The sequence below is a fragment of the Electrona antarctica genome (assembly GCF_951216825.1).
Source record: "Electrona antarctica genome assembly, contig: scaffold_141, whole genome shotgun sequence".
NCBI lineage: Eukaryota > Metazoa > Chordata > Actinopteri > Myctophiformes > Myctophidae > Electrona > Electrona antarctica.
In genome coordinates, this window is record NW_027638215.1 from 233,437 (window position 1) to 256,069 (window position 22,633).

Consider the following 22,633-nt stretch of genomic DNA (forward strand, 5'->3'; position numbering starts at 1 on the left):
TCAGTTATTATAGGAATGGAACACAAAGGGCAGGTCTACGCTGCTGTTTGAACATCAGTTATTATAGGAATGGAACACAAAGGGCAGGTCTACGCTGCTGTGTTTGAACATCAGTTATTATAGGAATGGAACACAAAGGGCAGGTCTACGCTGCTGTGTTTGAACATCAGTTATTATAGGAATGGAACACAAAGGGCAGGTCTACGCTGCTGTTTGAACATCAGTTATTATAGGAATGGAACACAAAGGGCAGGTCTACGCTGCTGTATTATAACATCAGTTATTATAGGAATGGAACACAAAGGGCAGGTCTACGCTGCTGTGTTTGAACATCAGTTATTATAGGAATGGAACACAAAGGGCAGGTCTACGCTGCTGTTTGAACATCAGTTATTATAGGAATGGAACACAAAGGGCAGGTCTACGCTGCTGTGTTTTAACATCAGTTATTATAGGAATGGAACACAAAGGGCAGGTCTACGCTGCTGTTTGAACATCAGTTATTATAGGAATGGAACACAAAGGGCAGGTCTACGCTGCTGTGTTTGAACATCAGTTATTATAGGAATGGAACACAAAGGGCAGGTCTACGCTGCTGTTTGAACATCAGTTATTATAGGAATGGAACACAAAGGGCAGGTCTACGCTGCTGTATTTTAACATCAGTTATTATAGGAATGGAACACAAAGGGCAGGTCTACGCTGCTGTTTGAACATCAGTTATTATAGGAATGGAACACAAAGGGCAGGTCTACGCTGCTGTGTTTGAACATCAGTTATTATAGGAATGGAACACAAAGGGCAGGTCTACGCTGCTGTTTGAACATCAGTTATTATAGGAATGGAACACAAAGGGCAGGTCTACGCTGCTGTTTGAACGTCAGTTATTACGGCAGTCGTTGGAGTGCCAGTACTTCAGTATAAAAAGGTTGAAACCCCCTGGGTTAGAGGTCAAAGGTCGTGTTACCTTGCCGATGAGGAAGTAAACCAGAGACTCTTTGGGAACGATTTGTTTCAACTCCTCCAACTCCTGGAGCGCAGCCTGAGAGGGGACACACACACACACACACACACACACACACACACACACACACACACACACACACACACACACACACACACACACACACACACACACACACACACACACACACACACACACACACACACACACACACACACACACACACACACACACGTTATTTTCGAACTATAATTCCTCATTTATGTGAACCAGTTCAGTTCAAAATTTTAAAAATGAACTCGTTCAGTTCATAGTTCATCATTCAAATGTTTTAACTAAAGTTCATGGTTCCAAAAAATGAACTATTAGTTATTTTTCTTTTTTTTAATTATTGCCACAGCCATAGGAATAAAGTCTGCTATTGGGAATGAACTCCAACCTTTGGGATTAATAAAGTGGCAACTTTTACAATATCTCCATTACCATTATCCAAATTAATTCCTTATCATTTTTTTACATTTTGGAAATATTAGCTCTTTTGCAATGTGAAATGGCTGAGAAAGATTAGTTAATTTATGTCGGATAAGGACTTATTGGTGGGGTTTCCGCTAGATATTAAGGCCTGTTTAGGGTGTGTTTTAGCGTGGGGTTCGCCTGGAAGGCTGTATGGAAACACTCACTCTTGAACAAAGTTGAACTGTGAGAAAGTGACATTCACACACGCCAGAAATGAAGGCGTTCACAATGACGTTCATCAGGCAGAAATACAGTACGTTCAGTTCACATTCACCCTAAATATGAACGCGTTCGTGAACGATCGTTCTTTGAACGAGTTCAGGGACAACACTGTATATATACAGTGTGTGTAGTACAGAGTAATCTAGTAAGAGAGTAATGACACTCCCGTTGACTCTCATTGTAACAATGGAATGCGGAAGTGCTCATTCTCAATGGGATAGTTCCAGCCATAGGAGCAATGTTTGGAACTATCGCCCATAGGCACCCGCTTTGTCTCAATGGGATAGTTCCAGCCATAGGAGCAATGTTTGGAACTACCGCCCATAGGCACCCGCTTTGTCTCAATGGAATAGTTCCAGCCATAGGAGCAATGTTTGGAACTATCGCCCATAGGCACCCGCTTTGCGGCGAGATCAAAGCGTGTCACCACTCTCTTAATACATTACTCTGGTGTTGTAGTAGTAGTATTAGTAGTAGTAATATTACTAGTATATATATTTACCTTATACTTCTCGTTAGCGAACAGGATGGACGCTCGGTGGAATTTACACAGAGGGTTTTTGGGGTCGATGTTGATCGCTCTGTTCAGAGTCTCTAGAGCACAGTCTGACTTCTTCAGAGCATGTTGGACCTGAACGCACACACACACACACACGCACACACACAGTGGGGATTAACGCTCATGAAATTATTTCACAGACACAATATGTTGATTGGTGAGAAACAACATCATCTTGATGGACAAACAAATCCAACAACAATCGGACAGATCCGTCTTGATCACATGACTAGAGATAACGTGTACCGACTTGCTCTGAGTTGATAGCTTTAAATTATCATTATAATTAACATAATTATCATACGTACCACTCCAATGTGACACAGTAGCACTGACGACTGAGGGTTGATACTCAGAGCTTTCTTGAAGTGAATTTCTGCTAAGTTGAACTTCTCCTGCTTGTAGTAGATCATCCCTAAACCATACCTAACGCGCACACGCACGCACACACACACACACACACACACACACACACACACACACACACACACACACACACACACACACACACACACACACACACACACACACACACACACACACACACACACACACACACACACACACACACACACACACACACACACACACACACACACACACACACACACACACACACACACACACACACACACACACACAGTCATTTGCCAAGGTATTGTCTAACTATAATTCCTCCTCATATCTTTATCTACCTACCCTAGGGGACACAGGGAGAACATGTGAGGGTACCTACCCTAGGGGACACAGGGAGAACATGTAAAGGCCTATTCATAGTCTGGATTTTCGGTGGTGAGGTGACCACCGCTCCGGTGGTGAGCTGACCACCGGAGCTGAAATAACGTTGAGCGGTGGTGAGTAAAAACAGAGAGAAGGGCTGGAGCGGTGGCGGTGGTTTGCTCTTCACCGCGGCTCGTGACGTCATGTTGTAGTTTGGTGGTCACCCCACCACCGAAAATCCAGACTATGTATGAGCCTTAAGGGTACCTATAGGGGACACGGGGAGAACATGTGAGGGTACCCACCCTAGGGGACACGGGGAGAACGTGTGAGGGTACCTACCCTAGGGGACACGGGGAGAACATGTGAGGGTACCTACCCTAGGGGACACGGGGAGAACATGTGAGGGTACCCACCCTAGGGGACACGGGGAGAACATGTGAGGGTACCTACCCTAGGGGACACGGGGAGAACATGTGAGGGTACCTACCCTAGGGGACACGGGGAGAACATGTGAGGGTACCTACCCTAGGGGACACGGGGAGAACATGTGAGGGTACCTACCCTAGAGGACACGGGGAGAACGTGTGAGGGTACCTACCCTAGGGGACACGGGGAGAACATGTGAGGGTACCTACCCTAGGGGACACGGGGATAACATGTGATGGTACCTACCCTAGGGGACACAGGGATAACATGTGAGGGTACCTACCCTAGGGGACACGGGGAGAACATGTGAGGGTACCTACCCTAGGGGACACGGGGAGAACATGTGAGGGTACCTACCCTAGGGGACACGGGGAGAACATGTGAGGGTACCCACCCTAGGGGACACGGGGAGAACATGTGAGTGTACCTACCCTAGGGGACACGGGGAGAACATGTGAGGGTACCTACCCTAGGGGACACGGGGAGAACATGTGAGGGTACCTACCCTAGAGGACACGGGGAGAACGTGTGAGGGTACCTACCCTAGGGGACACGGGGAGAACATGTGAGGGTACCTACCCTAGGGGACACGGGGATAACATGTGATGGTACCTACCCTAGGGGACACAGGGATAACATGTGAGGGTACCTACCCTAGGGGACACGGGGAGAACATGTGAGGGTACCTACCCTAGGGGACACGGGGAGAACATGGAACAAACTAGAAATTACCAGGCATTGTAGTGTCTACTGTTGACTCTAATAGCGTTCCTGAAGCAGGATAAGGCTTTGTCCAACTCCTCCGTTAATACGAACTCATGTCCGAGCAGAGTGTAGGCGTACGCAAAGCTGGGGTCCACCTGGAGAGGGAGCCAGAGAGTTATTACTGCGATTAGAGAGAGAATAGAGCACCGAAGTCTGACGTCAGTATCGCTAGAGGGCGCTAAGTCCATCACATCAACATTCACAATTACCTGTATTGTAATTCATCAAATGACCTGTACTAATTAATTACCTGCATTAATTAATTACCTGTATTGCTCGTTGGAAGAACTTGATAGCGATGTCGTGTTCTCTCTGGAGACTAAAACAATTACCTGCTACACACCATGACTACACACACACACACACACACACACACACACACACACACACACACACACACACACACACACACACACACACACACACACACACACACACACACACACACACACACACACACACACACACACACACACACACACACACACACACACACACACACACAGTATGTCATTTGCCAGTTATTTTCGAACTATAATTCCTCATTTCTGTGAACCAGTTCACAGTTCAACATTTTAAAAATGAACTCGTTCAGTTCATAGTTCATCATTCAAATGTTTTAACTAAAGCCCATAGTCTAGGGTAACTGACCTAACCCTAACCCTATAGGAATAAAGGGTTAGGGTTAGGGTAGGGTAACCCTAACCCTAACCCTATAGGAATAAAGCCCATAGTAGGGTTAACCCTAACCCTAACCCTATAGGAATAAAGCCCATAGTAGGGTTAACCCTAACCCTAACCCTATAGGAATAAAGCCCATAGTAGGGTTAACCCTAACCCTAACCCTATAGGAATAAAGCCCATAGTAGGGTTAACCCTAACCCTAACCCTATAGGAATAAAGCCCATAGTAGGGTTAACCCTAACCCTAACCCTATAGGAATAAAGCCCATAGTAGGGTTAACCCTAACCCTAACCCTATAGGAATAAAGCCCATAGTAGGGTTAACCCTAACCCTATAGGAATAAAGTCTGCTATTGGGAATTAACTCCACATACTGCCTGGTCTTAATCCATTCTGGGCGGGAACCCCTTTTGGTGTTTTAAAGCATTATGTTACACTTTAGCTATTGAAAAATAGCAGATCTACAAGCTCGTGCCGCGCTACGAGCTTGTATGTCTGCTATTTTTGAAAAATCGTTAAAATGTGTTATTCAAATATTTGAATATATATTATTACAGAGTGGACATTTTAACTCAAATGTTTGCTTCTGGGTGGTCACTGGAACAACATATTTTCAGATGGGGGGGGGGGGGGGGGGGGGGGGCAGAGGCATACATATAATTGTTGGGGTACTTGACATGAAATATTGAGCACCACTGATACAGAAACATGAGGTAATATTGAGCACCACTGATACAGAAACATGAGGTAATATTGAGCACCACTGATACAGAAACATGAGGTAATATTGAGCACCACTGAAACAGAAACATGAGGTAATATTGAGCACCACTGAAACAGAAACATGAGGTAATATTGAGCACCACTGAAACAGAAACATGAGGTAATATTGAGCACCACTGAAACAGAAACATGAGGTAATATTGAGCACCACTGATACAGAAACATGAGATATTGAGCACCACTGAAACAGAAACATGAGGTTCAGAAAACTGTCAGGATTCTGAAGACATTTTAAAAATGTCGATGTCAGGCCTAAATGGGTTAAGGATGTAAAAGCGGTTTCTGACCACTAGAGGGCGCACTTGAATCATTTTGGGTTTTTTCCGTAGCTGTGACCATAGCTATGATGCATGTTAGATTAGCTATATAAAGTATACATAGATAAACAGTGTTGGGAAAGTTCACTTTTTTTATTGAACTAGTTCAGTTCACAGTTCAAACATTTTCAAATGAACGTGTTCAGTTCATAGTTCATAATTCAACATTTTGAACTAAAGTTCATGGGTCCAAAAAATGAACTATTTTAGTTATTTTTCATTCTTTATTTTTTTCAGCCCATAACCACAGACTTAATTCAAAACTTTAAAAGAAAATAGCTCTTTTGCAATGTGAAATGCCACCGAATTCAACCCTTTTCCTTGTCTTTATTATGGGCCAACTTGTGATAGCTGCAAGCTTTTATTGAAAGAAAGAAACAGATACAATGGATTATTATGGTGCCGATGATCTAAGATGGGCGATCCAGTGTTGTGACAACAACAGCTAGTGTGCTAACGTAAGTAGCATTATGGATACCCCAGACTCATCTCCCTTCTCTAAAACACCCTGGACAACGCTCCACACGTCCCAGACTCATCTCCCTTCTCTAAAACACCCTGGACAACGCTCCACACGTCCCAGACTCATCTCCCTTCTCTAAAACACCCTGGACAACGCTCCACACGTCCGAGACTCTTCTCCCTTCTCTAAAACACCCTGGACAACGCTCCACACGTCCCAGACTCTTCTCCCTTCTCTAAAACACCCTGGACAACGTTCCACATGTCCCAGACTCTTCTCCCTTCTCTAAAACACCCTGGACAACGCTCCACACGTCCCAGACTCTTCTCCCTTCTCTAAAACACCCTGGACAACGCTCCACACGTCCCAGACTCTTCTCCCTTCTCTAAAACACCCTGGACAACGCTCCACATGTCCCAGACTCTTCTCCCTTCTCTAAAACACCCTGGACAACGCTCCACACGTCCCAGACTCTTCTCCCTTCTCTAAAACACCCTGGACAACGCTCCACGTGTCCCAGACTCTTCTCCCTTCTCTAAAACACCCTGGACAACGCTCCACACGTCCCAGACTCATCTCCCTTCTCTAAAACACCCTGGACAACGCTCCACACGTCCTAGACTCTTCTCCCTTCTCTAAAACACCCTGGACAACGCTGTACTTCCTCACCTCAGGACAGTTCTTGTCGATGTCGGTCAGGTCTTTGGACAGCGTGGACAGAGCTACATCTTTCTGCAGATGCCAGAGAGTCGTGGAATAAATCTCCATTCCTTCGACTCTGTACGGCTCGATGCGACGCACCTCACTGAACAGCCTCTCTGCCTGAAAGAAAATAACTTTATTATTATTATTATTATTAATGAATGTTAGCTCTGCTTCTGGTGACTGATATTGTCCTTCTAATGAGCGTTAGACTGGTTGAAAACACACGTCTCTGTTTCTGGAGACTGATAGTCATAATGAATGTTAGAAGGACGTGTGTGTGTTCAGCCAGCTCAAAGTGTGCTGTAGCGATGGACTCAACACCCAGCCTGTGTTGTAGAGTGTGTGTGTGTGTGTGTGTGCGTGCGTGCGTGCGTGCGTGCGTGCGTGCGTGCGTGCGTGCGTGCGTGCGTGCGTGCGTGCGTGCGTGCGTGCGTGCGTACCTGTAGATATTCGGCCAGTTCAAAATGTGCTGTAGCGATGTGACTCAACACCCAGCCTGTGTTGTAGTGGTGAGAAGGCAGAGAGGAGAGAACGCTGACCGCTTCTCTGCTGTTGTACGAACACAGCGCCAGGTAGCCTTTACCCAGATCCCTTAGTACGCTGAGTAGACCATCTGTAAAACACACAATATATACATATATATATACGCACATAAATATATATATATATATACACATCAACCTCTGGTTAGGGTTAGGGGTTAGGATTAGGGTTAGGCTAACCCTAACCCACGCCTGTATGGGTTAGGGGTTAGGGTTAGGGTTAGGCTAACCCTAACCCACGCCTGTATGGGTTAGGGTTAGGGGTTAGGGTTAGGGTTAGGCTAACCCTAACCCACGCCTGTATGGGTCAACTTTTATGAGAGACAAATAAATCCTCTCAAATCTCTAATTGACAAACATACAAGTGTTCCACAGCGCTGTCTAATTTAAAGCAAGCGAACCGAACGTAATAACTTTTATTGACAATTACGGCTGCCTTCCCTGTCAACAAAATGACTCCATTCCATCCTATTCCTACCTGTTGCGTGCTGTAGGTGGTAATGTGTAGTAGTAGGTGGTAACATGGTGTAATCAACCTTCCATTTAGAACTCCAGTGACTAACATTATTCCTGTGATTTCATTGATTTGGACGCTGCCATGATCCATATGGAGAAACTTCCGTAACTTCAGTGGTAAATTAAATCTGTGCTACTATTAAGTCAGAATGGCAGAGGGTCTTGTCTATTATGTCAGAATGGCAGAGGGTCTTGTCTATTATGTCAGAATGGCAGAGGGTCTTGTCTATTATGTCAGAATGGCAGAGGGTCTTGTCTATTAAGTCAGAGGGTCTTGTCTATTATGTCAGAATGGCAGAGGGTCTTGACAAGCTTTCATGTCAGACAGAGAAGAGTCTATAGTATATATATTATATTATATATTATAATAGTTAGCAGCTTTCTGTAGACTCAGACTCTGGTATTGAGGGACCTTCATGTCTCTAGTATATATATTATATATTATAGTTACCAGTAGCATCTTTCTGTAGACTCAGACTCTGGTATTGAGGGACCTTCATGTCTCTAGTATATATATATTATATATTATAGTTACCAGTAGCAGCTTTCTGTAGACTCAGACTCTGGTATTGAGAGACCTTCATGTCACTAGTATATATATTATATATTATAATAGTTAGCAGCTTTCTGTAGACTCAGACTCTGGTATTGAGGGACCTTCATGTCTCTAGTATATATATTATAGTTACCAGTAGCATCTTTCTGTAGACTCAGACTCTGGTATTGAGGGACCTTCATGTCTCTAGTATATATATTATATATTATAGTTACCAGTAGCAGCTTTCTGTAGACTCAGACTCTGGTATTGAGGGACCTTCATGTCTCTAGTATATATATTATATATTATAGTTACCAGTAGCATCTTTCTGTAGACTCAGACTCTGGTATTGAGGGACCTTCATGTCTCTAGTATATATATTATATATTATAGTTACCAGTAGCAGCTTTCTGTAGACTCAGACTCTGGTATTGAGGGACCTTCATGTCTCTAGTATATATATATTATAGTTACCAGTAGCAGCTTTCTGTAGACTCAGACTCTGGTATTGAGGGACCTTCATGTCAGACAGACTAGAGTCCAGCTTCAGGATGTCTAGACTCTCGTTCAGGTTGGAACCCGAGGTCTTCCCGGGTTTACATTTGGTCTTCCTGTTTGGAATCTTAGTAGGAAACTTCATCTTTAACTTCTTGCTGTTCTCCTGCGCACACGCACACACACACACACACACACACACACACACACACACACACACACACACACACACACACACACACAGAGTGAGAGAGTGATAGGTAAATAAAACACTAAAGGTCTCCCACCTGCCCCTGGCAGCTAAATAAAACACTAAGGGTTGCCCACCTGCCCCTGGCAGCTAAATAAAACACTAAGGGTTGCCCACCTGCCCCTGGCAGCTAAATAAAACACTAAGGGTAGCCCACCTGCCCCTGGCAGCTAAATAAAACACTAAGGGTCGCCCGTCTGCCCCTGGCAGCTAAATAAAACACTAAGGGTCGCCCACCTGCCCCTGGCAGCTAAATAAAACACTAAGGGTCGCCCACCTGCCCCTGGCAGCTAAATAAAACACTAAGGGTTGCCCACCTGCCCCTGGCAGCTAAATAAAACACTAAGGGTTGCCCACCTGCCCCTGGCAGCTAAATAAAACACTAAGGGTCGCCCACCTGCCCCTGGCAGCTAAATAAAACACTAAGGGTCGCCCACCTGCCCCTGGCAGCTAAATAAAACACTAAGGGTCACCCACCTGCCCCTGGCAGCTAAATAAAACACTAAGGGTTGCCCACCTGCCCCTGGCAGCTAAATAAAACACTAAGGGTTGCCCACCTGCCCCTGACAGCTAAATAAAACACTAAGGGTCGCCCACCTGCCCCTGGCAGCTAAATAAAACACTAAGCGTCGCCCACCTGCCCCTGGCAGCTAAATAAAACACTAAGGGTCGCCCACCTGCCCCTGGCAGCTAAATAAAACACTAAGGGTCACCCACCTGCCCCTGGCAGCTAAATAAAACACTAAGGGTCGCCCACCTGCCCCTGGCAGCTAAATAAAACACTAAGGGTCGCCCACCTGCCCCTGGCAGCTAAATAAAACACTAAGGGTCGCCCACCTGCCCCTGGCAGCTAAATAAAACACTAAGGGTCGCCCACCTGCCCCTGGCAGCTAAATAAAACACTAAGGGTCGCCCACCTGCCCCTGGCAGCTAAATAAAACACTAAGGGTCGCCCACCTGCCCCTGGCAGCTAAATAAAACACTAAGGGTCGCCCACCTGCCCCTGGCAGCTAAATAAAACACTAAGGGTCGCCCACCTGCCCCTGGCAGCTAAATAAAACACTAAGGGTCACCCACCTGCCCCTGGCAGCTAAATAAAACACTAAGGGTCGCCCACCTGCCCCTGGCAGCTAAATAAAACACTAAGGGTCGCCCACCTGCCCCTGGCAGCTAAATAAAACACTAAGGGTCGCCCACCTGCCCCTGGCAGCTAAATAAAACACTAAGGGTCGCCCACCTGCCCCTGGCAGCTAAATAAAACACTAAGGGTCGCCCACCTGCCCCTGGCAGCTAAATAAAACACTAAGGGTCGCCCACCTGCCCCTGGCAGCTAAATAAAACACTAAGTGTCGCCCACCTGCCCCTGGCAGCTAAATAAAACACTAAGGGTCGCCCACCTGCCCCTGGCAGCTAAATAAAACACTAAGGGTCGCCCACCTGCCCCTGGCAGCTAAATAAAACACTAAGGGTCACCCACCTGCCCCTGGCAGCTAAATAAAACACTAAGGGTCACCCACCTGCCCCTGGCAGCTAAATAAAACACTAAGGGTCGCCCACCTGCCCCTGGCAGCTAAATAAAACACTAAGGGTCGCCCACCTGCCATGGCATGACCTGTACTTGTCTGACGGGCAAGTGCGTCTGAGACCTTAGTGTGTGTGTGCGAGTGTGTGTGAGTGCTAATACCTTAGCAGTAGAACTTGTAGTAGTGTGTGTGAGTGCTAGTACCTTAGCAGTAGAACTTGTAGTAGTGTGTGTGAGTGCTAGTACCTTAGCAGTAGAACTTGTAGTAGTGTGTGTGAGTGCTAATACCTTAGCAGTAGAACTTGTAGTAGTGTGTGTGAGTGCTAATACCTTAGCAGTAGAACTTGTAGTAGTGTGTGTGTGTGCTAATACCTTAGCAGTAGAACTTGTAGTAGTGTGTGTGAGTGCTAGTACCTTAGCAGTAGAACTTGTAGTAGTGTGTGTGAGTGCTAATACCTTAGCAGTAGAACTTGTAGTAGTGTGTGTGAGTGCTAATACCTTAGCAGTAGAACTTGTAGTAGTGTGTGTGAGTGCTAGTACCTTAGCAGTAGAACTTGTAGTAGTGTGTGTGAGTGCTAATACCTTAGCAGTAGAACTTGTAGTAGTGTGTGTGAGTGCTAATACCTTAGCAGTAGAACTTGTAGTAGTGTGTGTGAGTGCTAATACCTTAGCAGTAGAACTTGTAGTAGTGTGTGTGAGTGCTAATACCTTAGCAGTAGAACTTGTAGTAGTGTGTGTGAGTGCTAGTACCTTAGCAGTAGAACTTGTAGTAGTGTGTGTGAGTGCTAGTACCTTAGCAGTAGAACTTGTAGTAGTGTGTGTGAGTGCTAGTACCTTAGCAGTAGAACTTGTAGTAGTGTGTGTGAGTGCTAGTACCTTAGCAGTAGAACTTGTAGTAGTGTGTGTGAGTGCTAGTACCTTAGCAGTAGAACTTGTAGTAGTGTGTGTGAGTGCTAGTACCTTAGCAGTAGAACTTGTAGTAGTGTGTGTGAGTGCTAATACCTTAGCAGTAGAACTTGTAGTAGTGTGAGTGAGTGCTAGTACCTTAGCAGTAGAACTTGTAGTAGTGTGTGTGAGTGCTAGTACCTTAGCAGTAGAACTTGTAGTAGTGTGTGTGAGTGCTAATACCTTAGCAGTAGAACTTGTAGTAGTGTGTGTGAGTGCTAGTACCTTAGCAGTAGAACTTGTAGTAGTGTGTGTGAGTGCTAGTACCTTAGCAGTAGAACTTGTAGTAGTGTGTGTGAGTGCTAGTACCTTAGCAGTAGAACTTGTAGTAGTGTGTGTGAGTGCTAATACCTTAGCAGTAGAACTTGTAGTAGTGTGTGTGAGTGCTAGTACCTTAGCAGTAGAACTTGCTGAGGTAAACAGTCTAGAAGATCTTCTGGGCTGAACGTTGGGAGGAGCGGATAGAGTCGGACTCAACACCTGAGGAGTTGTACTGACACACACACACACACACACACACACGCACACACACACAGTTGTACTGATACAGCCAGGGCCGGATTTACCCTCCCACGGCTAGACACAATTTCAGGGCCCCCCTGGGCTGTGTGGTGCATTTCGGACGCGCGCGACCGGAAATAAAATTGCCGTATTTTGTTTTAATTTCGCTGTAATCTTGGGGTACCCAGCCCCCCCAAAGGAGAAAGGCAGGCAGGAAGACAGACAGACAACTAGTCGACATTGGCAGGGCTTTCCACAGCTACCCCACAACACAGCTACCCCACAACACAGCTACCCCACAACACAGCTACCCCACAACACAGCTACCCCACAACACAGTAGAGCTGCCAACGAATTTTCGAATCAAAAAAATAAATGAATAACTCAATATATAAAATTAAGGTTCGAATTTAAAAAAATAAAAATGCTGTGCAAGTTTTCGCGAGACGGTGCCGTGGGTAAGCGTTGTGAGCTTGTAGATTAGTTATATTTGCCACGCGACACGCCGACCGACACCGGCATACATTGAAGAATAAATCAGCTGCCTCGCACTGTTCCTAAAGGCAGACTACGCAGGCTGCGTAGGTTCCCCGATTCACAAAAGGACCCCGCCCGCCCTGCGTAAAGTCGGCAAAGAGCGTGCTACGTTATTTGCGCACGGACGGTGCGCAAATGACGCTGAGCACAGGGCGGGCGGGGCCGCGGTGGCCTTTTACGTTCTTAGCACAGTGAGTGTACGCAGCTCAGAAGGGTGAAATCTTCCGTCAACAGCGTACCTAGTGATCAGAATCGGGGACAGGCCTGGCCTACACCGAAACTTATTTTGCTTCGGTGTTGTTTCGGACGGACGGGAGAGTATATTTTTAGACAACAACACACAGATCTATCACTCATCAATCTTCAATCATGAAGCGACTTTATCCTTCAGGAAATTATAAAAAGGTGGACTGCGATTGGTTGATAATTATCTGGTGTGTGGAGCGGTGGACTGCGATTGGTTGATAATTATCTGGTGTGTGGAGCGGTGGACTGCGATTGGTTGATAATTACCTGGTGTGTGTGGAGCGCGATTGGTTGATAATTACCTGGTGTGTGGAGCGGTGGACTGCGATTGGTTGAAGGGGATCGGCAGCACGTCTCTGCTGTTTCCACTCTGACTGAACACCTTCGACCTGGAGACAGACTGAGAGAACACCGACCAATCACAGGCCTGGACACATAAAATGAGCACTAAAGGATTTTACTTTAGGTAGTATAGACTTAGGCGCGATTCATACTCCTATTTTAGAGCCGAATAAAAGTGGGTTCGGCAAAGTAGAGCCTTCAATGTGATGTCATTTGGCTCTGTAGAGCCTTCAATGTGATGTCATTTGGCTCTGTAGAGCCTACAATGTGACGTCATTTGGCTCTGTAGAGCCTACAATGTGACGTCATTTGGCTCTGTAGAGCCTTCAATGTGACGTCATTTGGCTCTGTAGAGCCTTCAATGTGACGTCATTTGGCTCTGTAGAGCCTTCAATGTGATGTCATTTGGCTCTGTAGAGCCTTCAATGTGACGTCATTTGGCTCTGTAGAGCCTTCAATGTGACGTCATTTGGCTCTGTAGAGCCTTCAATGTGACGTCATTTGGCTCTGTAGAGCCTTCAATGTGACGTCATTTGGCTCTGTAGAGCCTTCAATGTGACGTCATTTGGCTCTGTAGAGCCTACAATGTGATGTCATTTGGCTCTGTAGAGCCTTCAATGTGACGTCATTTGGCTCTGTAGAGCCTTCAATGTGACGTCATTTGGCTCTGTAGAGCCTTCAATGTGACGTCATTTGGCTCTGTAGAGCCTTCAATGTGACGTCATTTGGCTCTGTAGAGCCTTCAATGTGACGTCATTTGGCTCTGTAGAGCCTACAATGTGATGTCATTTGGCTCTGTAGAGCCTTCAATGTGACGTCATTTGGCTCTGTAGAGCCTTCAATGTGACGTCATTTGGCTCTGTAGAGCCTTCAATGTGACGTCATTTGGCTCTGTAGAGCCTTCAATGTGACGTCATTTGGCTCTGTAGAGCCTTCAATGTGATGTCATTTGGCTCTGTAGAGCCTTCAATGTGACGTCATTTGGCTCTGTAGAGCCTACAATGTGACGTCATTTGGCTCTGTAGAGCCTACAATGTGACGTCATTTGGCTCTGTAGAGCCTTCAATGTGACGTCATTTGGCTCTGTAGAGCCTACAATGTGACGTCATTTGGCTCTGTAGAGCCTACAATGTGACGTCATTTGGCTCTGTAGAGCCTACAATGTGACGTCATTTGGCTCTGTAGAGCCTACAATGTGATGTCATTTGGCTCTGTCGAGCCTACAATGTGACGTCATTTGGCTCTGTAGAGCCTACAATGTGACGTCATTTGGCTCTGTAGAGCCTACAATGTGACGTCATTTGGCTCTGTAGAGCCTACAATGTGACGTCATTTGGCTCTGTAGAGCCTACAATGTGATGTCATTTGGCTCTGTAGAGCCTACAATGTGACGTCATTTGGCTCTGTAGAGCCTTCAATGTGACGTCATTTGGCTCTGTAGAGCCTACAATGTGACGTCATTTGGCTCTGTAGAGCCTACAATGTGATGTCATTTGGCTCTGTAGAGCCTACAATGTGATGTCATTTGGCTCTGTAGAGCCTACAATGTGATGTCATTTGGCTCTGTAGAGCCTACAATGTGATGTCATTGGGCTCTGTAGAGCCTACAATGTGACGTCATTTGAGGTTCGGGGGGGCGGGTACCGTCCTAAAGTCGGCTCTTCGGTGCTACTGAAAATACAAGTATAGGCTATGCTATACCTTAGAATAGACCTATTGGACAGAACACTAGCTGAAAACACACACACACACACACACACACACACACACACACACACACACACACACACACACACACACACACACACACACACACACACACACACACACACACACACACACACACACACACACACACACACACACACACACACACCAGGAGTCTGTCTAATTTCTCTCCAAAATCCCTTGAATATGATGATAAATATAATTTAGCATTTCTGTCACTATGATAATCTAGCACTTTATATATCGCACACATCATACCTGTAACTTTCTCTATATATATATATATATATATTTGTTTTTGAAATTATTCCAAGGACCACTAGGGGGCGCTCCACGCGGGGCGCATTTGGCCCGCGGGCCGCCAGTTGAATAGCCCTGCTATATACTGATGCCTTACTTCTAATAAAAATCACACCTGTGTGAACTGAGTGGTGCAACTCCCCTCTCCCCCTGCACCCCCCCTCCCTCTCTCTCTCTCTCTCTCTCTCATTAGCAGGCAACATACTCTGTCTCTGTTTCTGGCACAACAGCGCCACTTTTGCCCCTACTGGTACTCATAGTCACATAGTAACACACAGTCACATACCTAGGTTAAAACGGACAAGTCACATACCTAGGTTAACACAGACAGTCACATACCTAGGTTAACACAGACAGTCACATACCTAGGTTAACACAGACAAGTCACATACCTAGGTTAACACAGACAGTCACATACCTAGGTTAACACAGACAGTCACATACCTAGGTTAACACAGACAGTCACATACCTAGGTTAACACAGACAAGTCACATACCTAGGTTAACACAGACAGTCACATACCTAGGTTAACACAGACAGTCACATACCTAGGTTAACACAGACAGTCACATACCTAGGTTAACACAGACAGTCACATACCTAGGTTAACACAGACAGTCACATACCTAGGTTAACACAGACAGTCACATACCTAGGTTAACACAGACAAGTCACATACCTAGGTTAACACAGACAAGTCACATACCTAGGTTAACACAGACAGTCACATACCTAGGTTAACACAGACAGTCACATACCCTAGGTTAACACAGACAGTCACATACCTAGGTTAACACAGACAGTCACATACCTAGGTTAACACAGACAAGTCACATACCTAGGTTAACACAGACAGTCACATACCTAGGTTAACACAGACAGTCACATACCTAGGTTAACACAGACAGTCACATACCTAGGTTAACACAGACAAGTCACATACCTAGGTTAACACAGACAGTCACATACCTAGGTTAACACAGACAGTCACATACCTAGGTTAACACAGACAGTCACATACCTAGGTTAACACAGACAGTCACATACCTAGGTTAACACAGACAGTCACATACCTAGGTTAACACAGACAGTCACATACCTAGGTTAACACAGACAGTCACATACCTAGGTTAACACAGACAGTCACATACCTAGGTTAACACAGACAGTCACATACCTAGGTTAACACAGACAGTCACATACCTAGGTTAACACAGACAGTCACATACCTAGGTTAACACAGACAAGTCACATACCTAGGTTAACACAGACAGTCACATACCTAGGTTAACACAGACAGTCACATACCTAGGTTAACACAGACAAGTCACATACCTAGGTTAACACAGACAGTCACATACCTAGGTTAACACAGACAGTCACATACCTAGGTTAACACAGACAGTCACATACCTAGGTTAACACAGACAGTCACATACCTAGGTTAACACAGACAAGTCACATACCTAGGTTAACACAGACAGTCACATACCTAGGTTAACACAGACAGTCACATACCTAGGTTAACACAGACAGTCACATACCTAGGTTAACACAGACAGTCACATACCTAGGTTAACACAGACAGTCACATACCTAGGTTAACACGGACAACTAGGCTTGGGCGATATTGATTTTTTGATATCGATATTGATAACGTGAATAATACCGCGATAATCGGTATTATCGGTTTTATTAATAAAACATTAATATATCACACTGACGGGCTGATTTCCCCTCTCCTCTCCTCTCCTCTCCAGTCAAATGTCCCCTCCCCTCTCCTCTCCTCTCCTCTCCAGTCAAAATTTCCCCTCCCCTCCCCTCCCCTCCCCTCCTCTCATATTTACATGACGGTAAAATTACGATATTAGTATTATGACGGTATTCGGTATTATTGAGTGGTGTTTTATATACCGGTATTCGGTATTATTTATATACTCTGCGATATTACCGGTATTGATTTAAAATATAGCGGTAAACGGTAATATCGGTATATTGCCCAAGCCTACAGACAACTACAACCTATCTCAAACCCTCACCCTAAACCTAACCTCCCACGGGGCAGCACACCTAAACCTAACCTTAACCCATGTCTAAACAATGACTAGTCTAAACTAAGTATGCACCCCAAGTTTAAAACAGCACAAATCATCTACAAGGCAAGGCATAAACTACTACCAGGACATATTCTGAAATTGTTCATGGAAAGGGAGAGGAGAACGAAGGAGGGGGCAGTGGATCAGGATAGGACAGGGATCTGTCAGTGGACTAAAGCTAAGGGATGGTTTACCAGAGATATGAACTAAGGAGGAAGCAGCATCTGTCAGTGGACTAAAGCTATGGGATGGTTTACCAGAGATATGAACTAAGGAGGAAGCAGCATCTGTCAGTGGACTAAAGCTAAGGGATGGTTTACCAGAGATATGAACTAAGGAGGAAGCAGCATCTGTCAGTGTAGTAAAGCTAAGGGATGGTTTACCAGAGATATGAACTAAGGAGGAAGCAGCATCTGTCAGTGTAGTAAAGCTAAGGGATGGTTTACCAGAGATATGAACTAAGGAGGAAGCAGCATCTGTCAGTGGACTAAAGCTAAGGGATGGTTTACCAGAGATATGAACTAAGGAGGAAGCAGCATCTGTCAGTGGACTAAAGCTAAGGGATGGTTTACCAGAGATATGAACTAAGGAGGAAGCAGCATCTGTCAGTGTAGTAAAGCTAAGGGATGGTTTACCAGAGATATGAACTAAGGAGGAAGCAGCATCTGTCAGTGTAGTAAAGCTAAGGGATGGTTTACCAGAGATATGAACTAAGGAGGAAGCAGCATCTGTCAGTGGACTAAAGCTAAGGGATGGTTTACCAGAGATATGAACTAAGGAGGAAGCAGCATCTGTCAGTGGACTAAAGCTAAGGGATGGTTTACCAGAGATATGAACTAAGGAGGAAGCAGCATCTGTCAGTGTAGTAAAGCTATGGGATGGTTTACCAGAGATATGAACTAAGGAGGAAGCAGCATCTGTCAGTGGACTAAAGCTAAGGGATGGTTTACCAGAGATTGTCCTGTCAGTGCAATAATTTAATTATATTTAAGAAAAGGTACATATATGTGGCTTTTGGAGAAATACAGACATGATAAGTGATGGTTCTATGTGTGTAGATGTGTATATGTATGCATGTATGTATGTATGTATGTATGTATGTATGTATGGACCAATCAGTGTAGTTCTGGAGGTACAAGGGGTGTGTGTGTGTGTGTGTGTGTGTGTGTGTGTGTGTGTGTGTGTGTACCTTCTTGTTGCCTAAGGACCCATCCGTGTAGTTCTGGAGGTACGAGGGGTCTCCAGGGCTCGGCTCCAGGGGCAGAATCCCAAAACTACACAATAATAAAGTACAAACATAAAGTATGACTTTATATAGTTCTATAATAATAATAATAATAATAATAACTAGAAAAAGTGCCCTTCTGGGCACAGGTCTCCACCAGGAGGATAGGAGTGTGTGTGATGTTTGGCAAAATGTTTAAAAAATGTTTTTGCAACAATTTTCTTCATTTTGTTGAGGAAATGCAGAGCCAGATCAGTCATAGAATCTCTGAGGATAGAATTGTGGATGAGCAGGACATGTGCAGCATTTTCAACGAAACGGGCCACTCCTGAAAACTTTAGAAGGCAATGTTAGCCAATCAGTGTAGAATCTGATAAATCCAACAGACTCGTCTTGATCACATGACTACAGAGAGCATGTGTACCGATTTGCGTGAGATTTGGATGAAATCTGTGCGACTAACATAAGCAATGTGTTTAGCAGAAATCGGCCTCATGGTGGCGCTATAACCGGCAGATGTGGAGGGATGCAGGGACAATGTTTTTCCATGGCCTCTAGGGAGTGCGCATACATAAGTTGTATACAGATTGATGAAGTTATAGCTAAAAACAGGAATTGGCCTGTTATAGCGCCACCATGAGGCTGATTTGGAAAAGAATGAGTGGCATGTCGTCCTCGGCCTAGTGGAAATGTGCGTGTATAATTTCACGGAAATTGCACACTGTGTTTGTGATTTGTGGCATTTGGTTCGAAACGGACCAATCATGTGAGCTTTGGAAGCCAATATTAGCCAATCAGGATGGAAGATGGGAAATTGTGCAGATCTGTGTTGATCACATGACTATGGAGATAGTGTATACCGAATTGTGTGATGTATGGATAAAATGTGTACGAGTAATCTACAGAAATGGGTTTTGCCTAAATCGGCCTCATGGTGGCGCTATAAGAGGCCGTTGAGGAATATTTGGGGCAGAGGTTCATCGTTGGCATCCATGGAGTGTGTGTGCAAAGTTTGGCATGGATCGGGCGAGATTAGCTGATAACGGACGGACGGAAGGACGGAAGGAAGGAAGGAAGGAAGGACAGACACACACACACACACACACAGACACACACGGACGGAGTGCAAAACATACTCTCTCCCCATGCCTTCGGCCTGGTGGAGACAATAATAAGGGATGTCCCGATACACTTTTTTCGCTTCCGATCTGATCCCTCAATTTCTGTGTTAGCCGATACCGATACCGAATATCGATACCAGTGTTGAGATCTCATGTTGTGTTTATAGCTATCTAGCTATATATCTGGTGTTGTGTTTATAGCTATCTAGCTATGTATATCATGTTGTGTTTATAGCTATATATCTTGCGTTGTGTTTATAGCTATCTAGCTATATATATATATATATCTCGTTTTGTGTTTATAGCGGACTCCTCAATCAAATGTGCACTTGCAGTTTGGGGCAACTCAAAAGCAAACTCCACATGTCCCAACATTTTATTTATCTGCCATACACATCCCAACAGGACAGCCACACAGTCTGGAACTACACATCACAGCAGTCTGGAACTACACATCCCAACAGGACAGCCACACAGTCTGGAACTACACATCCCAACAGGACAGCCACACAGTCTGGAACTACACATCCCAGCAGTCTGGAACTACACATCCCAACAGGACAGCCACACAGTCTGGAACTACACATCCCAGCAGTCTGGAACTACACATCCCAACAGGACAGTCACACAGTCTGGAACTACACATCCCAACAGTCTGGAACTACACATCCCAACAGGAGAGTCACACAGTCTGGAACTACACATCCCAACAGTCTGGAACTACACATCCCAACAGGACAGTCACACAGTCTGGAACTACACATCCCAACAGTCTGGAATTACACATCCCAACAGTCTGGAACTACACATCCCAGCAGTCTGGAACTACACATCCCAACAGGACAGTCAGTCTGGAACTACACATCCCAACAGGTCAGCCACACAGTCTGGAACAACACATCCCAACAGGACAGCCACACAGTCTGGAACTACACATCCCAAAAGTCTGGAACTACACATCCCAACAGGACAGTCACACAGTCTGGAACTACACATCCCAACAGTCTGGAACTACACATCCCAACAATCTGGAACTACACATCCCAACAGTCTGGAACTACACATCCCAGCAGTCTGGAACTACACATCCCAGCAGTCTGGAACTACACATCCCAACAGGACAGTCAGTCTGGAACTACACATCCCAACAGTCTGGAACTACACATCCCAACAGTCTGGAACTACACATTCCAACAGTCTGGAACTACACATCCCAACAGTCTGGAACTACACATCCCAACAGTCTGGAACTACACATACCAACAGGACAGTCAGTCTGGAACTACACATCCCAACAGTCTGGAACTACACATCCCAACAGGACAGTCACACAGTCTGGAACTACACATCCCAACAGTCTGGAACTACACATCCCAGCAGTCTGGAACTACACATCCCAACAGGACAGTCAGTCTGGAACTACACATCCCAACAGTCTGGAAATACACATACCAACAGTCTGGAACTACACATCACAACAGTCTGGAACTACACATACTAACAGTCTGGAACTACACATCCCAACAGTCTGGAACTACACATCCCAACAGTCTGGAACTACACATACCAACAGGACAGTCAGTCTGGAACTACACATCCCAACAGTCTGGAACTACACATCCCAACAGGACAGTCAGTCTGGAACTACACATCCCAACAGTCTGGAACTACACATACCAACAGTCTGGAACTACACATCCCAACAGGACAGTCAGTCTGGAACTACACATCCCAACAGTCTGGAACTACACATCCCAACAGGACAGTCAGTCTGGAACTACACATCCCAACAGTCTGGAACTACACATACCAACAGGACAGTCAGTCTGGAACTACACATCCCAACAGTCTGGAACTACACATACCAACAGGACAGTCAGTCTGGAACTACACATCCCAAGAGGACAGTCACAGTCTGGAACTACACATCCTAACAGTCTGGAACTACACATCCCAGCAGTCTGGAACTACACATCCCAACAGTCTGGAACTACACATACCAACAGTCTGGAACTACACATCCCAACAGTCTGGAACTACACATACCAACAGTCTGGAACTACACATCCCAACAGTCTGGAACTACACATACCAACAGTCTGGAACTACACATCCCAACAGTATGGAACTACACATCCCAACAGTCTGGAACTACACATCCCAACAGTCTGGAACTACACATCCCAACAGGACAGTCACACAGTCTGGAACTACACATCCCAACAGTCTGGAACTACACATCCCAGCAGTCTGGAACTACACATCCCAACAGGACAGTCAGTCTGGAACTACACATCCCAACAGTCTGGAACTACACATACCAACAGTCTGGAACTACACATCCCAACAGTCTGGAACTACACATCCCAACAGTCTGGAACTACACATCCCAGCAGTCTGGAACTACACATCCCAGCAGTCTGGAACTACACATCCCAACAGTCTGGAACTACACATACCAACAGTCTGGAACTACACATCCCAACAGTCTGGAACTACACATACCAACAGTCTGGAACTACACATCCCAACAGTCTGGAACTACACATCCCAACAGTCTGGAACTACACATCCCAACAGTCTGGAACTACACATCCCAACA

General features: G+C 45.4%; 1 protein-coding gene across 2 annotated transcripts in view; it reads right to left on the reverse strand.

Annotated features, from left to right (window-relative positions):
- Positions 1 to 22,633, reverse strand: part of LOC306918276 (cell division cycle protein 27 homolog) — a 61,903-nt gene that overhangs the window by 13,640 nt on the left and 25,630 nt on the right. For both annotated transcript variants that reach the window (XM_079531151.1, XM_079531150.1), the window contains exons 8-18: positions 18,875 to 18,959; positions 13,521 to 13,618; positions 12,328 to 12,427; positions 9,197 to 9,383; positions 7,567 to 7,739; positions 7,091 to 7,243; positions 4,443 to 4,523; positions 4,143 to 4,270; positions 2,570 to 2,687; positions 2,205 to 2,333; positions 968 to 1,042 (exon numbers count right to left, since the gene is read on the reverse strand). In XM_079531151.1, the coding sequence (XP_079387277.1) occupies positions 968 to 1,042; positions 2,205 to 2,333; positions 2,570 to 2,687; positions 4,143 to 4,270; positions 4,443 to 4,523; positions 7,091 to 7,243; positions 7,567 to 7,739; positions 9,197 to 9,383; positions 12,328 to 12,427; positions 13,521 to 13,618; positions 18,875 to 18,959 (1,327 nt within the window). The remainder of the gene's footprint in view (positions 1 to 967; positions 1,043 to 2,204; positions 2,334 to 2,569; positions 2,688 to 4,142; positions 4,271 to 4,442; positions 4,524 to 7,090; positions 7,244 to 7,566; positions 7,740 to 9,196; positions 9,384 to 12,327; positions 12,428 to 13,520; positions 13,619 to 18,874; positions 18,960 to 22,633) is intronic.